The sequence below is a fragment of the Lepisma saccharinum genome, chromosome 2 (genome assembly GCF_977018435.1).
Source record: "Lepisma saccharinum chromosome 2, izLepSacc3.1, whole genome shotgun sequence".
NCBI lineage: Eukaryota > Metazoa > Arthropoda > Insecta > Zygentoma > Lepismatidae > Lepisma > Lepisma saccharinum.
In genome coordinates this window covers 4,432,247-4,448,855 of record NC_139230.1, presented here as the reverse complement: position 1 = coordinate 4,448,855, position 16,609 = coordinate 4,432,247, and the positions used below count along the sequence as shown (strand labels likewise).

The 16,609-nt window shown below is 40.5% G+C and overlaps 1 protein-coding gene across 12 annotated transcripts in view; it reads left to right on the top strand.

The window, feature by feature from the left end:
* LOC145983879 (adenosylhomocysteinase-like 1) overlaps positions 1 to 16,609 on the top strand; it is a 355,689-nt gene that overhangs the window by 229,751 nt on the left and 109,329 nt on the right. The window contains exon 1 of one of the 12 annotated variants that reach the window (XM_083116957.1): positions 14,209 to 14,242. The exons of the other annotated variants lie outside the window; for them this stretch is intronic. Coding sequence (XP_082973083.1) covers positions 14,234 to 14,242 — 9 coding nt within the window. The 5' untranslated portion in view covers positions 14,209 to 14,233. Of the gene's footprint in view, positions 1 to 14,208; positions 14,243 to 16,609 lie in introns of those variants that run through there. 12 annotated transcript variants of the gene reach the window in all.

Sequence of the window (16,609 nt, the reverse complement as noted above, 5' to 3'; positions counted from 1 at the left end):
AATGAATACATTGACTTTCAGTGGAATCGTTACAAGCCGCCAGTGTCCGTGACTGTACAAATAAGTAGCTTATCGCGCCAGCCTGTGGCGGCGTGGTTAGCGTAGCGCGCTACGAAGCTAGTAATCCTCGGTTCGAATCCTGAGTAAGGTTTGGAGCCTGTTCATAGAAAGCAACAATTGTTGACACGTAATACACAAATATATTCTTCATTGTATGTTTGTCAAGCCAAGCCATGTCACGATTACACACTGTGAACACTGTGCTTCATCTTGGTTATATTTAGTTTTGTTCGGTCACGCCTGTGGTGTGTTTAGATTTTGAGGAAGATTTTTGTGCAGTCTTCTCCCTGTCGTGTACTGTGGCAAAGCACGCCTCACAGTGTTTGCATTGCTAGCTGGTTGTTAGCGGATCTTGCCAACACAAACAACTTCATCCTTGGTGCACTTGTTTTTCTTATCCGGTGTTGTCTTAAACGCCTGTCTTGGAAATCTAATTTGAACACTAGTTAGTTTATAAGGCAAAGCTGTATCATGCTCTGTACGTAAGTGGATGCAACCATATGCCGCACGTCTGAACAAGTCGGAATTGATCAATTGAAGGACAAAGAACTTTCCCCTCCCCCATTACATCTTCCATTATTATTACATTTATTCTCCCATTGAGAGATTTTTTTCAGTTTAAAGGCACATTATATAAGGCTGAAGAAACTAGTCTGTTCGTTGATAACTTGGCGTTACTTGATTTCGTCCTGTTTTAGGAACTGGATGTTGTTCATGCCTCTTTGTCAGTTGTCGATCTCAGCCGAAGGAAGCCTTGCTGTAGGATTTTTTTTTTAACCTTTCTATATCGATTATTATTCGTCGCTTTTCTACCTCTTAGGCTAATCGCGACGATAAGGATGAATGATTGATTGATATGTTGTTTTAAGTCCACTTTATGCACAGTAAGGCTAATCGGGACTGGACCTACAGTTTAAAGTGGGATGCGAACCACTTGTGCCTCCACCGGGTAGGATGAATGATGAACTGATGACGGGGAAACACAGTGATACATCCATCCATTAACCAAAATAAAGGAATCAAATGCTGATCAAGGCAAAAAATAGAACGTAACGTTTCCACCCTCTAACAGGGTCTTCTTCAGACGACCCTGTTAGAGGGTGGAAACGTTACGTTTTAGTGCATATTTTTTCTACAATAAATTTTGCCTTGGTCGTCATTTGATTGTTTTATTAACATGGAAACAAGGCTTAACAGTGTTACCCGTAACCAAGGTTCGAACCCGGATCTTTGGTTTCGTAGAAAGTTAAGATGGCCACTCCGCCACGGAGGCCAGCGACTTTTAACTAATCAAGCATAGACAGAGATAATCAGGAATTATCCACACCTCCCAACACCCGCAATTTTTTTCAATGCCCCCTTTATATACAGGGTGGCCCGTAAGTCCCTACCCATTCACATATTTTATGTGTCCAGTGTATCTGTGTGCTGTCCTTCATTCTCGCTGCATAATATTATGCGACGCCATGTTCTCTGATACATTTTTCGCAACATAGAAGGGGTTGTTGTTCCAAATGCCGCTGTAACAGCTGCCCTCAACTCATCATTGGAATTATAACGTTGTTTCGACACAATGTCCTTTATGTATCCCCAAAGAGAGTTATCACACGTTATCAAGTCCGGACTAATTGCGGGCTATTTCATAGGAGCCGGGGATATTTCAGAACCACGACTTATCCATTTATTAGGAGAAGTGTCATTGAGATATCCATGCACACAGAGGGCATAATGAGCCAGAGCCCCATCTTGTTGAAACCAAACTTTATCTCTGATTCCAAGTTCATCTAGTTTCGGTATAAACCATTATTGTAACGTATTGAGATATGAGATATGCAGTGGCGTGCCCAAGGGGGGTTATAACCCCCTTCCCTTTGGCCCAGAATTCCTAAAAAAAAGAACGTCAAAGATAGGAACATTTGACAAAATGAGGGCTGACTACCAAGAAAAAGTATACATAACCCCTCCCTTTCGAAAATCGTGGGCACGCCACTGGAGATATGGTTTACTGGCCAATCAATGGGTAGGGACGGGACTTACGGGCCACCCTGCATATATATATATATATATATATATATATATATATATATATATAAATTTACAAAGACCCAATTTAAAATCGTTTTGGCTCTAAATTTACGTACGCACCCTCCTAGATTGAAAATACTGGCTAAATTCCTGGATATAATTATCCTAAATAGCCTTTTTCATAATCAAGTGTGGTCATTTGTTTTTGTTTCTATGATATACATTGAAGTAAAATTGCATTCGTGACATAAAATGCAAAAGTATTCAGACAGTTTTTCCACAGCAGCCAAGTCCCCCTTTCGTCTCTTCGATCTTTCGCGGAATCCCAGGAAAACTGTTGATAGCAGTTAAAACTCTGCCGTTTGCCTGGAACTGACACACAGTTGTTTTCAATTTCCTGGCGCTGTTCCAGATTCTACAAATTAAATCCCGACAGACTGATTGGATGCTGACAACCGTTTTTAGGGACATTATTCTTGGCCGGTTGTAATGGGCCCAGAGGACGCGAATTCTATCTTGTTGCACAAGCTACGACTAACAAACTTGGTAGCTCAATGTCTCAACTTCAAATCACGTTTCCGTTGTATCCGTCGCACGTTATCGGGGCTGTTGCTCAGATTACAGAGTCTTAAAGGAATAGTTTCTTTTCTAAATGTTTACTTGTTAGATTCAAACAAATCTTTATAATTATTCCCTCGGAGGTGTTTGGTGTAACCCTTCTTGAAAGGCGCAAAAATAATTCAATCTTTGTTCCACGTATACGCTCTGAAAACTACATTCGCACAGGTGAACGAAGCTCTGGCGCCTGAACCAACAGACAGTATAATCCTCTGTGAGCGTTGTGCTTCTCTGTTCTGTCCAAGCGTGTTTGCTATTGTCCCCGCATTCACTTCACCCAATCGCCATTCATTCTCATCGTCGGGATTAGCTAAAGTGGTAGGAAGGAACGCAAAATAACACTGATACAAGCAAATAAAACTCTTCTCTCCATGAGTTCAATTTATTTCGTTGTTTTACCAACACCTAAAAGCTTAATGCATTAGCCAGGTTCGTTCCTTGATTTTTTATATATTAGTATGAATCATATCTCACTTTTCCTTGACATGAGTCTGAGTACTATCTTCGGCAATTGACACATACAAGGTAACTGTCTAAATTTGAACGACAATAGTGTTTCTATGAACTTATCTTTTGTTTCCTTTCAGGTTCGCGAAAGCAAACCAATCTATTCAAAATATTTACCGTATTTTTGAAGATAGATTATTTTAATAAAACAAATTGCAGAAATATGAGTACCTTCGAATATGTTTGGCTACTGGTATATTTTATTTGTAAAAGAAAAAAAATCCACATCCCATAACATCGTTTCACCGATGGCATGTTTTACACCGTAAGACGGGAAAAATAAAACACTTAGACGTCCATTTGAATACTTATTCATTGGGTCTTTATCATTATTAACATCTAAAGAGGGGTATTTATTATTGCATTAATTTTCTGAAATAGAGTTCTCAGACAAATTTTAGAAGGCATTATATCATACCTTTAATAATTCTATAGCATTGAATTCAGTGTTAACTCATGAATGAACATAATTATCATTTTACTTCAAATTGTCCGTCACTGGAAAAAGAGTACGCGTCTCGATGTAGTATTTCATCCTATATTTTTTGTACGAGTTAGAGCCTGTAAAGAGTACAAATATTGCTAATGCATGGGATTGTTCGAGTTGCACATAAGTGAGAGAAAAAATGTGCTATCTGACAATATTGTAGGAACCCTGTTATTTTCTTATTTTACATAGTATCTTTCTACGTTAATCGCGACAATGAAAATGAATGGCAAATCATAGAAATAGACGAAGAAACGAAGATAAAAGAACTGTCTGCATTCACACCTAGTATTCGAACGTAGGATCCGTGTCTGCAGCGCACTTTGGTCACTGAGTCTCTCAGCAACAAAACATACGGAAGTTGATTCAAATAAATATGTTTTTAAGGCAATAAAATGGCGTCAGCCCAGTGCCAGGATTTGATTTCTGGCCTCGATGGCCAAGTGCGTTTAGCGATCGGCTCACGAAAGTTCCGGGTTCGAGTCCAGGCCTGGGTGTGAATGTGAGTGGTCTCGTTATCAATTGCATCTAATCACCATTCAACCTTATGATCGCAATTAGCCCAAAGCTGACAAATAGCGACGTAAGTCAAAGGAAAATACAATTTCGATTTTTCCGATGTTTTGTGTTAAATCAGATATTTATAGCACAAAGTATGAATGAACCAATTTGATATAATTTTCTATATGTAGTTAGTTGAATGTAAATCTAAAAACTTGACTGAGAAATGTTTGCTGAAGAAAAGCTTTAATAGAGCACTGTAGCCGAGCGAACCAGGTACGGTAATTACTGTAGGATTCAAATACAGAAAGTCTGATTCATAGTGCGCTGTTGGGAGTGGCACTTGTGCTACATTCTACCTCAACTAATACAAGGTTGAAAATCTGGGTCAAGCTCACGGTCGTTGAGTGATCTGTAGGATTACGTTTCTCTTAACGGTAATAACCGTAATACGTAATTCAAGGATTTTCTTTCCCGTGGAAAGTTACAAGAGTCGTTTGTGTTGCGCTTGACTACAATGATGATCATAAACTGTACTTTGAATGCCTCTAGAAACTCAAGAACTAAGGGAGCAATCCGTGTTGTTGCCGAGTATTGTGCTTCTTAACCAGCGGTCATATTGAAAATATATAGTGCCATGTACGTGTAGATGTATATTTAATTTTCATCCACGGTAGGGTACTATCAGTTTCCTTCCAAGTAGTAATCGTTCCATTAAGAGTTCATATTCCGATTTCTGGTTAGGACTAAAACTAAAGGTCTTATCTAAATTAATTCTCACTCAAACATTTGAGAGTAATCGTGTTTTTGTTTTTAGTCCACTTCATGCACAGGAAGGCTAATCTGGACTGGACCTACAGTTTAAAGTGGGATCCTAACCACTTGTGCCTCCACCGGGTATCGACCCTGAGACTCCTTGATCTCTCAAACGTCATGGTATTTATTTTAATGTTGTAAAGTGGGCGATCAAATTGCCCCATTCCCAATTTCACCATAGCTTCAAGAACAGAAAACCATAATGTTATCAGTTTGTCATCCATATCAGTTACATTTAATTTCGAGAGGTAGAAACGTGATGTGGACTTCCATATACCTTAGCGCTTTTGATGTAAGAACTGTTCAGAGTTCGCTTCCCGGTGCGAACTCTTTAAAGTTTTGGTGTTGACCCAGCATCCCGAGGACAGTTTGGATTCTACTTGGAAGGAATAGCAGACTCCGGTCTAGAAAATTAGATAACAGCGGCGATGGAATTCGATCGGCTGACCACGTGTCAGCCAATGAAAAGCACTTTGGAGACCTTGATCCTAAAGGAGTAGTTACGTCACGTAGTTTTAAGGTTAGTAAAAGTGGCGTGCTTTAAGTGTAGAACAAGTCTCTCGTGTGAAAAATAGGTCGAAAATTAGAATATATACACACACGCGCACGCAGTGAAACTTCTAACGGATACCTCTAAATACCTTTAAAATTTCCCCCAGAAATACATAGGGGTATATATAGGAAGTTACTTCTCAAAAACAGACAATCTCAATATCGGACGCGCCACTGAAAACTACTCTCCAGCGATTACAATTTCCGAATGATTGACAGCGCTATATATATATATATATATATATATATATATATATATATATATATATAAATAAGTCAATATCTGGGATAAGGAGTGTTACGTATTTATAGCTCTTCAAGTGTACTGACTGCTTTACCGTGTGAAGTGCGAGGCTCGTGTGTTAACGATTAGCCTTAAATGAAAAATTGAACTCATCAGTATGACCCGAGAAGCAGAAGCTAGTGTTTTGAGACCTGGCCATACAGTTTGCTGTTGCAAAATACGCAGATCTATGACATTTAAAGAAACAAAAATGTCATCCTAAAATCGTGGATTGAGAATGAAACTCTGCTGGTAAACGCTCTTTTAACTTAATTTTAACTTTGGAATGGTCTATTCGCGCTCGCGTAAAAAATCTGATTGTGGGGTATATCAAACCATCCAAATCTACCGAAAAATAGTTCAATGGGAGAACGTTTTGTAAAATTGTCCGTACAGTCGAAAGATATATATATAAAATTTGCATGCGCAATAAATGTTCCTTAAACTTGGACAAAAGTCAAAACTTGAATATTCACAAAATTGAAGTGCCTGGCCATTTCATGTGCTATGTAGTCTATATATTTAATTAATAAATCATTTAAACAAGTTTCATAGCACAGATAGAGTTTTAGGGACTTTTTCGGAATAGTCGACATTTTAACGTTACTTACACGTGTCCATATATATAATGTGTGATACATAAAATATGCTTAAGCGAACACTGATAGTTAACATAAAAATGTTCGCTCTTCAGAAGTGTCCGATATATAACTTAATATGGAGTCTTCTAAATTTTCTTCAGATAAAGCGAATAGTGGTGTTATCTAAAATACGATTTTTACACTGTTAGACCTGCCTTGTGTTAGATATAAAAATAAATTAATTCTGTTTATTGCTGCAGTTACCTTAGTCATAGCAAGCAAATGTTACATCTCGTGTGCCAAATGAGGCCACATTCACACCCAAACCTCATATTTTGGCAACACATATTTTGCCGTCTCTTCACTACTTGGTGGAGACTCCTATTTCACACATGCCTTCGTAGCGAGATTAAAGGTCTTACACTGGTCATTCCACGAACATTTTATGAGAATGGCGTCGGCAAGTCGAGATGTAATCCAAGTGGGAGGAGGACGACGAGAGTATAATTACACAGCATCTCTTCATTCCGACATTTTACAGAACCACAAACTTTTTGCCGTGAAGTCATCAGTCAGCAAATTTCTTTTCGCGCCCTCAAGACAGAATTGGTTTTAGAAATTCTGATGGGTTATTTTATTTTCTGCTGTCGTGAATATCCGAGTCGAAGTATGAGGCATGGAATATGAGAACAATAAAATTACAGAATGTAGCACGATATATTCAAAATACAATATCATATATACTCTATGTGATCAGAAGTATCCGGACACCCCCCTGAAAATGAAGTAGAAGTTTGGGATCCCTCTATCGGGAACATTGGCAGTCAATACGGTGTTGGCCCACCCTTAGCCTTCATGACAGCCTTCACTCTCGCAGGAATACTTTCGATCAGGTGGCTTAAGGTTTCCTGGGGAATTGCAGCCCATTCCTCACGGAGCGCCGAAATGAGAAGAGGTCGGTCGGTGTGGTATAGCACGAAGTCGGTGTTCCAAAACATCCCAGAGATGCTGTATGGAATTTAAATCAGGACTCTGCGCAGGCCAGTCCATTAGTGGGACGTTGTCGTCGTCAAACCACTTTCCCACAAGCCCTGCAGTATGGACGGGTGCTCGGTCATGTTGAAAGAGACAATGGTCATCCCCGAACTGGTCTTAGACGGTAGGCAGCATGAAAGCGGTAAAAATGTCAATGTAAGCTTGTGTCGTGACATTGCAACGTAAAGCAACAAGGGGCCAAGTCCCCTCCAGGAGATGCATGACCACACTGCCACCCCCGAATTTCACTGTCGGCACTATACAGGCTGGTAGATGTCGTTCAACAGATATTTGCCACACCCACACTCTACCATCGGATCGTCACAGTTTGTACCGTGATTCATCACTCCACACAACTGTTTCCCACTGTTCTATGGTCCAGTTTCGCCGCTCCTTGCACCACGCAAGGCGGCGTTTGGTATTTACCTATGTGCTGTTTGGCTTATGGACAGCTGCTTTGCCATGGAAATCAAGTTGCCGCACTTCTCGCTGAACTATCATGGTGCTTGGAGTAGACCCTGATGCAGTTCGGAATTCCTGTGTGATGGTGGCGATGGATGATTGACGATTATGCCGTATGACCCTCTTTCAACACTCGAGGGTCTCTGGAGGCCGGCCTGCACGCTTTTGGGTTATACGCATTACCTTCACGTTTCCACTTCACTATAACATTGGAAACAGTTGACCTGGGGATGTGTAGGAGGGTGGAAATATCGCGCACAGACTTCTTACACAAATGGCACCCAACCACCTGACCACGTTGAAAGTCCGTCAGTTCCTCAGACCGTCCCATACTGCTGTCTGCAGACTACTGAGATCGCCGACCATGTGTTCCACGTGATAGATGGCAGTACTGTGTCGCCCTCTATGATAAACACAAGTTTCGCGCAGCTCTTCGTGGATGTGTCCAATTAAAATCGTGTGCAATGGCATGCGAACATCTTTCCCTAGACGTCACTTTGATCTCGATGCGTTACCGACGCGCTAAAGATCTTTTAATGACACCTCGAAAAGAAGCAAAATGGTACAAGAATTCAGCTTTAACGTTTTATTGGTTAAAGATACGTTGAATAAACCTTCACCATTGCATTTCTCGTGAAATTCTAGCCTGATTTGATATATCACCCACTTCCCATTTAAAAATTTGAAGTTTAATTCAAGATGGCGGCCGTCATCGTCAAACCACCTATTACAAACCTACAATGTTAGTTGTGCGGAACAATATGTGATTCAACTTTTATTCCGGTGTCTCCATACTTTTGGACCACCCTGTATTTATATTGCATAACTAGTTATAAGAGTTGTTCGCAGTTGTTCACGCACAATCTAGGCCCAGAGTCAAAACGAATGCACTCTATTTTTCGCGTTGGAAGATCGTTGTTATTGATATCATTGCATATCTACACATCCTTAATACACACCTGAGTTCTAGAAAATGCAGAAAATATGCGACAGGGTGTTACAGAAAACGTTAATTGAACATTGTGTTTTCTGGATACTTTCAAGTACCCTTTTATTGCAACACACTATACATAGTGTTAAGGTAGATTTCTTCGTCATATGCAAATACGTGAAAAAGCCTCCATGATGGCGTAGTGGTAACTTCCTCTCTTTGTAATCAAGGTGTCCAGCGGAAGCACAGTGGTTCGGATCCTACTTTAAACTGTATGTCCAGTCCCGATTAACCTTTCTGTGCACAAAGTGGACTTAAAACCAAACTCGCAACAAAAGCAAAGACGAGAAGAAAACTACACACACTTTTTTTAAAAACTTTTTTAATGATGTTTAAATAATTTCGGTTTGACATTTTTAGTTTCACTGGCGTCTACATTCAATCAAGTGTATTTGAGAAGAGAGGATCACCAGACACAGAATACGCACTCACTCTGCTCACTGCTGGCGGAGTGAGAAATAACTGAGCGAATGAGGATTTCTACACTTTGTAGCTGGTTGGTATCCTCCCGTGATAATCCTATCTCCGCTTCCTGGTCACCGAAATAAGCTTTTTACTTTAATCCATTTTTCACTGTCGTCTTTTCCTTGTCAGAAACAACACACACATCTTGGGATATTTTGCTCTGTAATTGTTTCCGAATGAGTATAATTCTTATGTTTTTGTAACTTCTGTTCTTGTTTGAGCGTGTTTTAAGTTCGCTGTATGCACATATAGGCTAGACTTTTCAAGTGGGATCGAACCACCGTGTGCCTCCCCCGGGTATCAAACCTGGGACCTCTTGATTACAAGGCAACGACGTTACCGCTACGCCATCTCTTTTTGTATTTGCTTTCTTATCATGCTTCACGGTATGTCTAAAAGTGTTTATGAATATTGTGTAACAAAATAGTACCTTAGGTGGAATTCCAATCCAGGTTCTCTTAACCCTTGAGCCGGCCCCCGTTGCGGAGTGGTTAACACATCGCTCTACGACGCCAGGGGTCCCGGGTTCGAATCCTGGCCTGGGCATGGATGTTTGCGAGTGTCCATTCATCAATTTCATATCATCGCTAATCTCAATCTTCGCAAATTAGCCAAAAGTGGCACAAAAAGCGAAGTAAAATAAAGCAAATCAAGCAGTCTTAATCCTTGCAATTCTAATCTGTCGATCACGGAGACATTTTATTATATAATTGTTTATATATTATGTAATAGCTAAAAACATTGCCAGTGTCGAAGGCGATAGAAAAACCTGTCTCTTCTCTGCCTCATATAACTGCCAACCAAGGTTGTGTCGACTGATGTGAACGAGAATTTGCGGGAGGAGAATATGGAGCGACGGTCTACTGAGCATGTAGAGCAGGAATGGTGTCCCCAACTCGTCTGCCTGGAAACTGAATTCAGGCAACTCGGTGAGGCTCATTTAACAGAAGAGCTTTGCTTCGTGTCACGGTGTCTCTGGAAGAACTATTGATCGACGTGCTGGAATTGAGAGCAGCCTCGCATTTATTCGCATATCTGAACACAAGAGCGATCTCACGCACGGCCTAAAGCGAGAGGGCAAGAATTCTCTATGATACCGTTCAGTGAGCTAAGTACCGAGCCATGTCATAAATATTTGTCTTTGTGGAAGAAACATTTCCAAACTGTTCACGGAAGCCTGGCCTGTTAGCCATTTTGGTTCCTTGGAAATGTGTGGACTAGCGTAAGTTTGCCGGATAACTTCAAAGGAATTAAATTTAGCTTGGAGGAAGACAACTTATTAAGGATTGGTTTTGAATATATACTGCTTACTCAATGTGTAGCAGCTGGCCTTCGTGGCGGAGTGGTTAGCACAGCGCGCATCGATGCCAGATTCTCCGGGTTCAAATCTCGGCCTGGATATGGGCATTCTTTGTGATATCCCCTTAATCAATTTCATCATATCGCTCACCCTCCTGTTCGCGATTAGCCAAAAGTGGCAGAAGAGCGAAGTAAAACAACTCAAGTCAATCAATCAATATGTGCAGGAACGCAGCTTCGATATACGAAGTCTCAGAAGGGCGAGGAAATTTGTTGATTCCAGAAACGGTTCTACATAACTATTGATCGCAGCGGATTAGTTACATCGGCAGTTTAAGATGAGAGAAAGAATTATGTGATCAAATACATCTTAATAAGCTGTATTCAGCGAGTCTGCTTAGTTCATGCTAAGTCAAATTAATCGCTGCCAAGTTTATTGTAGAGACTTGAGGTAAAAACAAGAGAAATTTGTAAATCCGAGTTTCTGGTTCGAATACTGTTTTCCTCCTGGCTGTGTTCGGAAGGAGCAGGTATGGAAGCGATCTCCAAGGGAGTCGATTTTACTGGTTATTGTTACTATCTGCGAGGGTTGTGTTCGAATTTCGAGGAACGAATGAATATTTACTATTATCCTTTGATAAGTTTTCTTTCACTCTATTGTTAGCAGTAAACCAAGTGATGCTCTACGAGATATAAAAACTTAAGAAAACGAAATACATGGTTGTCTCACCAGTACGCGTCAGAGATAGACCATTTTAATTTGTAATTGCAAATTACTTCCGTCCTCGTGATGTAGTGAGTAGCGTAAGACGCTGCGAAGTCAGGGTAGCTAAACATGCTGCTAAACCATGGTTCCTTGGCTCAAATTCAGAGTAGATAACGGATGAATTAAGTTTTCTTCAGTTTCTTCAATTCGCCATCGTCTCGACTAATCTTCTACGGTTGAAGAGCGACGTAGCTTCAATACGAAAACAACAAAGTACACAACGTGCAGATGTTACTTCATCACGTGATACACTGTGACTAAAACTTTTTTTTTTTAAGATTTTGAATTCTAATTTGGTCATATAAATAGAAGGTAAAGTTCCCTGTGCATATGCCGGCCCCCGTGGCGGAGTGGTTAGCACATCGCGCTACCACGCTAGGGGTCCCGGGCTCGAATCCTGGCCTGGGCATGGATGTTTGTGAGTGTCCATTCGTCAATTTCATCATATCATCAGTCATCCCCATCTTCGCAAATTAACCAAAAAGTGGCACAAGGAGCGAAGTAAAATATAGCAGCAAATCAATCAATCAATCCCTGTGCACATATCACCGTGTCTTGAAAGGCACATTTAGGGGATGTGTGGGGTAGGTTCCCACACATTCTCGATCTCTGCCATTTTGGAGGTGACACCCCATTGATTCGAAGCTGGGTGACCCTTAGCTTCGCTTTATTCTGGGACAAGACCTGAAAAATGCCGACCTTAGATCCCCCACCCTGGTCTCCCGCGTGGCAGTCAGGCGCCCTACCGACTAGGCTACCGCGGCTCTTTGGTCGTACGTGCAAATGCAGTTCTGCAATTACGTGCACATGGAAACGTGGTTTTCTGACTGCATTTCCATTGCGAGCCATATGCGACAAAGAGAAAAATCAATAGCTTTTCGGAAGACCAAATCTATCGAAACGCATTGCATGCATAGTGTGCTGCTCTATTTCGTTTCTATGGCAACAGCATTTCACGTTGGACGAAATGAAAGGAATATTTCCCGGAAGCTTCGAGAGATTGTTGGTTGAGAAGCTGTACTAAATATTCCGCTTTGTGTCTCGCAAATCCTGCATTTGCTGTTAGCAGAGATCCTCTTACGTGACTATGCATACCTTTTCCATTTTGAAATTATTCTGGGCGTGAGTTCATGAATTTTCAGAGTTGCTTACGCACAACTTTCATCTTCTGTAATTGGACTCGTCATGGACGGTGTTTCTGGTAGGCTGCTTGATTGCACAATGTAACAGCGTTATAAATAGCAAAAGCCATGTTTAGTAAAATTAAACTTAACCCTTTGCGAAGCGTTTACATTTAACATGAAGGCACATCTTTTCTTTTCAAAATTGCGTACATGCAGAAGATAGTGCGGTTGTGCGAGTAATCTTCATGAGTAAATGTATTTTTTAAATGAACGATCAGTTTAAATTGTGAAGACAAGAATTTTTCCTTTGACTTTATTTTGCTACCATCTGCTGCATATTTTTGAATTTTTCTGTCGCTTCAAAGCGCGAGGGAGCGAATCAAGTGCGGAAGGACCAAATTAGTACATCTCCTGTGTGTGCATAATCTTTAAACAAATTAGGTCTGTTGTTAAACCGCTTCCTAGTTATAGTTGGCACTTACATCAGGTACACAAACGACCTCCTTTCCCCCTTTTCTCACAAGATCAAAATACTGTAAATGGATAGACAGACATAGATGTGCCCGTACAAGATGTCTAGCCTAACCCAATACCCTTCCTCCATTTCTTGCAGTAACAGTCCATCGAGGTGTGGGATTAGTGTAATGCTTTTTGAAGACACAGCTCGAACCCCGAAAACCCATTTATGTTCGGTCACTGGTCTAAATGCACAGCCACGAAAATAGGCGGCTGGGTAGAATTTCGCTGGTGCCACATATGGGAAAAGCAAAGCGAGAGCAGGACAAAAGTCGCTGGTTCCCGCGCACTGTGTGGCAACGTCAACCGGGCTACGTTGCCTAGTTCGAGCGTCAGACCGACCTCTCTCCGGGGCACTTTTGTGTCATCCCTGACCTTTCGAGCAAATACTGTCAGTTTGTATCACATGGATTACAAAGACCAACTCTAAAACGAACTTCTTAATTCTTATAAATCTCCGAACACACAGAATTGTGCTCCGACGTGGCAACAGCGCAAACTTTTGCCACCCGCCTAATTTCATGGCAGTGCGTTTAGTTCATCAATTCTCATCTTCGCTCTTAACAACACAGTTACGAGGTAACAAAACAAATACAAGATTCTGCTGTACGGAAGATAGGTTCTACATTCTGAGCATAATGTTGGATTATCTTTTTTGTGACTGTATGGACACGCTGAGGTAGTAATTCCTTGGCTCTGAGCTAACTTAAGTTGCACAGTTGAAGTTATTTTCATCGTGGCCTCCAAACGGTCATGTGACTGCCATTCTTCCAGAGTTTAGAATGAGTTAAACCAGAGCCTGACCCTCTATGTTAACTATACATTAAAAACCGCCTCCTCCATCCTCGTCAGTCATCATATATTGACCTTGGGAGATTTTGATACATTTTTCATATACTAATTGTTTGTTTCTGTGCTTCGAATTATATTTTAGCTTGAAAAGTTTAAAAACCAGAGATGACTGGATGTAGTCCTTGTGTAGTTTTACAAGTTTATAAGAAAGCTGTGTTAAATCTCTGGAAGAGAGTTTTTTATCATATGAATTGAGCTGTGACGTGGAAGAGGAAGTACATTTCCTTGTTCCTTTTCGACGCACACAATCAACTCTCGCAGCGTAGCAGTCGTAATCGAGTAGTTCCTTCTCCATGTTTCTGGTATGTAGTTAATAGTATTGTCATGGTGCATCTGTTTTCGATTACATGCACTCTGGTTTGTTAGTGCTTTTTTATTTTACGTCCAGGATTTCTATCGCCAGAGTAAACGTGCCGATTGGCATTTGCATGCGAATGCAGTGTTCTCTACCGAGACTTGAATTCAAAATTCCATTCACATAACTTGATTGGGAAGAGGAAAAAAATGGAGTGATGTTTTTGCCATTCAAGGTGGCCTGAGAAAAAAAAATTGCAAACGTTTGCAGTTCACATAAGGGACAACTTGATATTTTTGGGTTTCATTATCATATATATTCTTAAATAACAAAGCTTTAATTGTATCCATGGGTACAATAACTAGATGACCCGCTTTATGAAAGATGACATTCTTGTGTAATACGGCGGCTTTTATGCAACGTAGGTAGTCATCCGAATACACTTAACTCAGACTAATCGTAAATTATGCCCGAAAGAACAGGATACGTTCTTGCTCAGTTTGTTATGCTTCAGGTTGAGTTGCATATGAAGTATGTACTTTTCTTATTTTGCGTTGCCTTTTTGCATATTTAAATTGTTTGTATTCATAATGAGGATTTATGATTGGATGAAATTGAGAAGGGACATCCATGCCTACGCCAGGACTCGAACTTGGGACCATGAGTGACGAGATCGTGAGTCCAACGCTCGGCCACGTAGGCGGCACGCGCGCGTTCGCGTGTGTGTATAGTAAACTGCTCTAAAGTATTTTTTTCAAAATGGCGAGAAAATAATATCCAGTCATGCAGATTCAACAATTAGAATGTGTCCACTCTTAAGCACAAATTTTACGGTATCTATCCACTTGAATTCATTATCGTTTCGACTTTCCTTTCGTCAGTTTTCTCTTTGACCTGCCAGAGTGTAATTTTGTATTTCTAGAACACGATACATAATCGTGTCGGCGATAATCGTCACGATATTTTGGCGATATATATTGTGTGAGCGATATATAGTCACCATATTTTATCGATATATATCGTCTCAGTGCTATATCGTCACGCTATTTTATCGATATATATTGCCTCAGCGTTAAATCGTCACGATATTTTAGCGATCCTATATATCGTCTCAGCAATATATGACGTTATTTTAGCGATATATATCGTATCAGCGATATATCGTCACGATGTTTGGCGATATATATCGTGGAGACGATATATCGCCGATATCACGATACGGAAAAAAATATGCTATCGTTTCGTCTGTGACGAAATTTTCTTGATGATATATGGCGATAGCAAATTTCCGATATCGTCCATCACTAGTTAAAACTCTGTTGACGGTCATCACAAAGGTTTTCTATGGGTTTAGCTTTCATTTCAGACCATTGGTAGAAGAAAGCACTTTCAACGAAGTTCGCGGTTGTTCTCTCCCATATAATGCCTTTTACTTAATCAGTATCAGTTACCAGAGTAAATTTCTAGTTAATTAACCCAGTGGAGAAAAGGAACAGACGCATATTTCAGTAGGTGGTGCTTTCAGTTGCAAATACTCAATCATTAAATTGCCGAACCTCCTCGCCGGAGTGGCGCTACGACGCCAGGGGTCCCGGGTTTGAATCCCGGCCTGGGGCGTGTGTTATTTGCGATTTGCCCTTCATCAATTTCATCATATCGTCATTCATCCTCATCGTTGCGATTAGCCAAAGTCGGAAGAAATGCGACGTAAAATAACCCAATTTTATCATTAAATCAGCATTTCTAATATCCGCGTTGTAAACAATCGAACAGCACAAAGCTCGTGATGTAAATGGAAGACATGTTAACATTACCATTTGGGGGACCAGAGTTTCTGAATATTTCATAACCGATTACAAACCAGCCTTAAGTTTAATTTCTTCATGTAGAACTTGCCTTTTTTTGTCTCTATTCAATACACGATGTTAATATGCTGTCAATGCGAATGAAAACACAATGATGTCAATCTGTGTCTTATACAGGATTTGAACTCGGATGCCCTAGCTTCGAAGTATCCTCCTGTAAAACTGTCCTACCCCTGAAGGGTAATAATGAGATGAAGCGAAATTAATATTTCCGTTTTTTGTCGCTACTTCGTAGATTTGATCCAGGAGAACCGAAGTTCAAAAAATTCACCCTAAACAATTGAATAGACTTTCAAAATTGCCCATGAAAGTACTCCAAGTGAAAGAAGCTAACTGGTTACCGTAATTAACAGGTAGATCTTTTTTTTTTAATCACTCTTGTGTTCAATAATTGATGCCGATTTCGAAACATTTATACTGAGTTTCCAGGAGCTGGAATCAATATAAAGCGCGGGAAATTAAAGGGAGTAAGAGGAAACGTTGGAGAGAAATGCACATGCTGTGTTGGT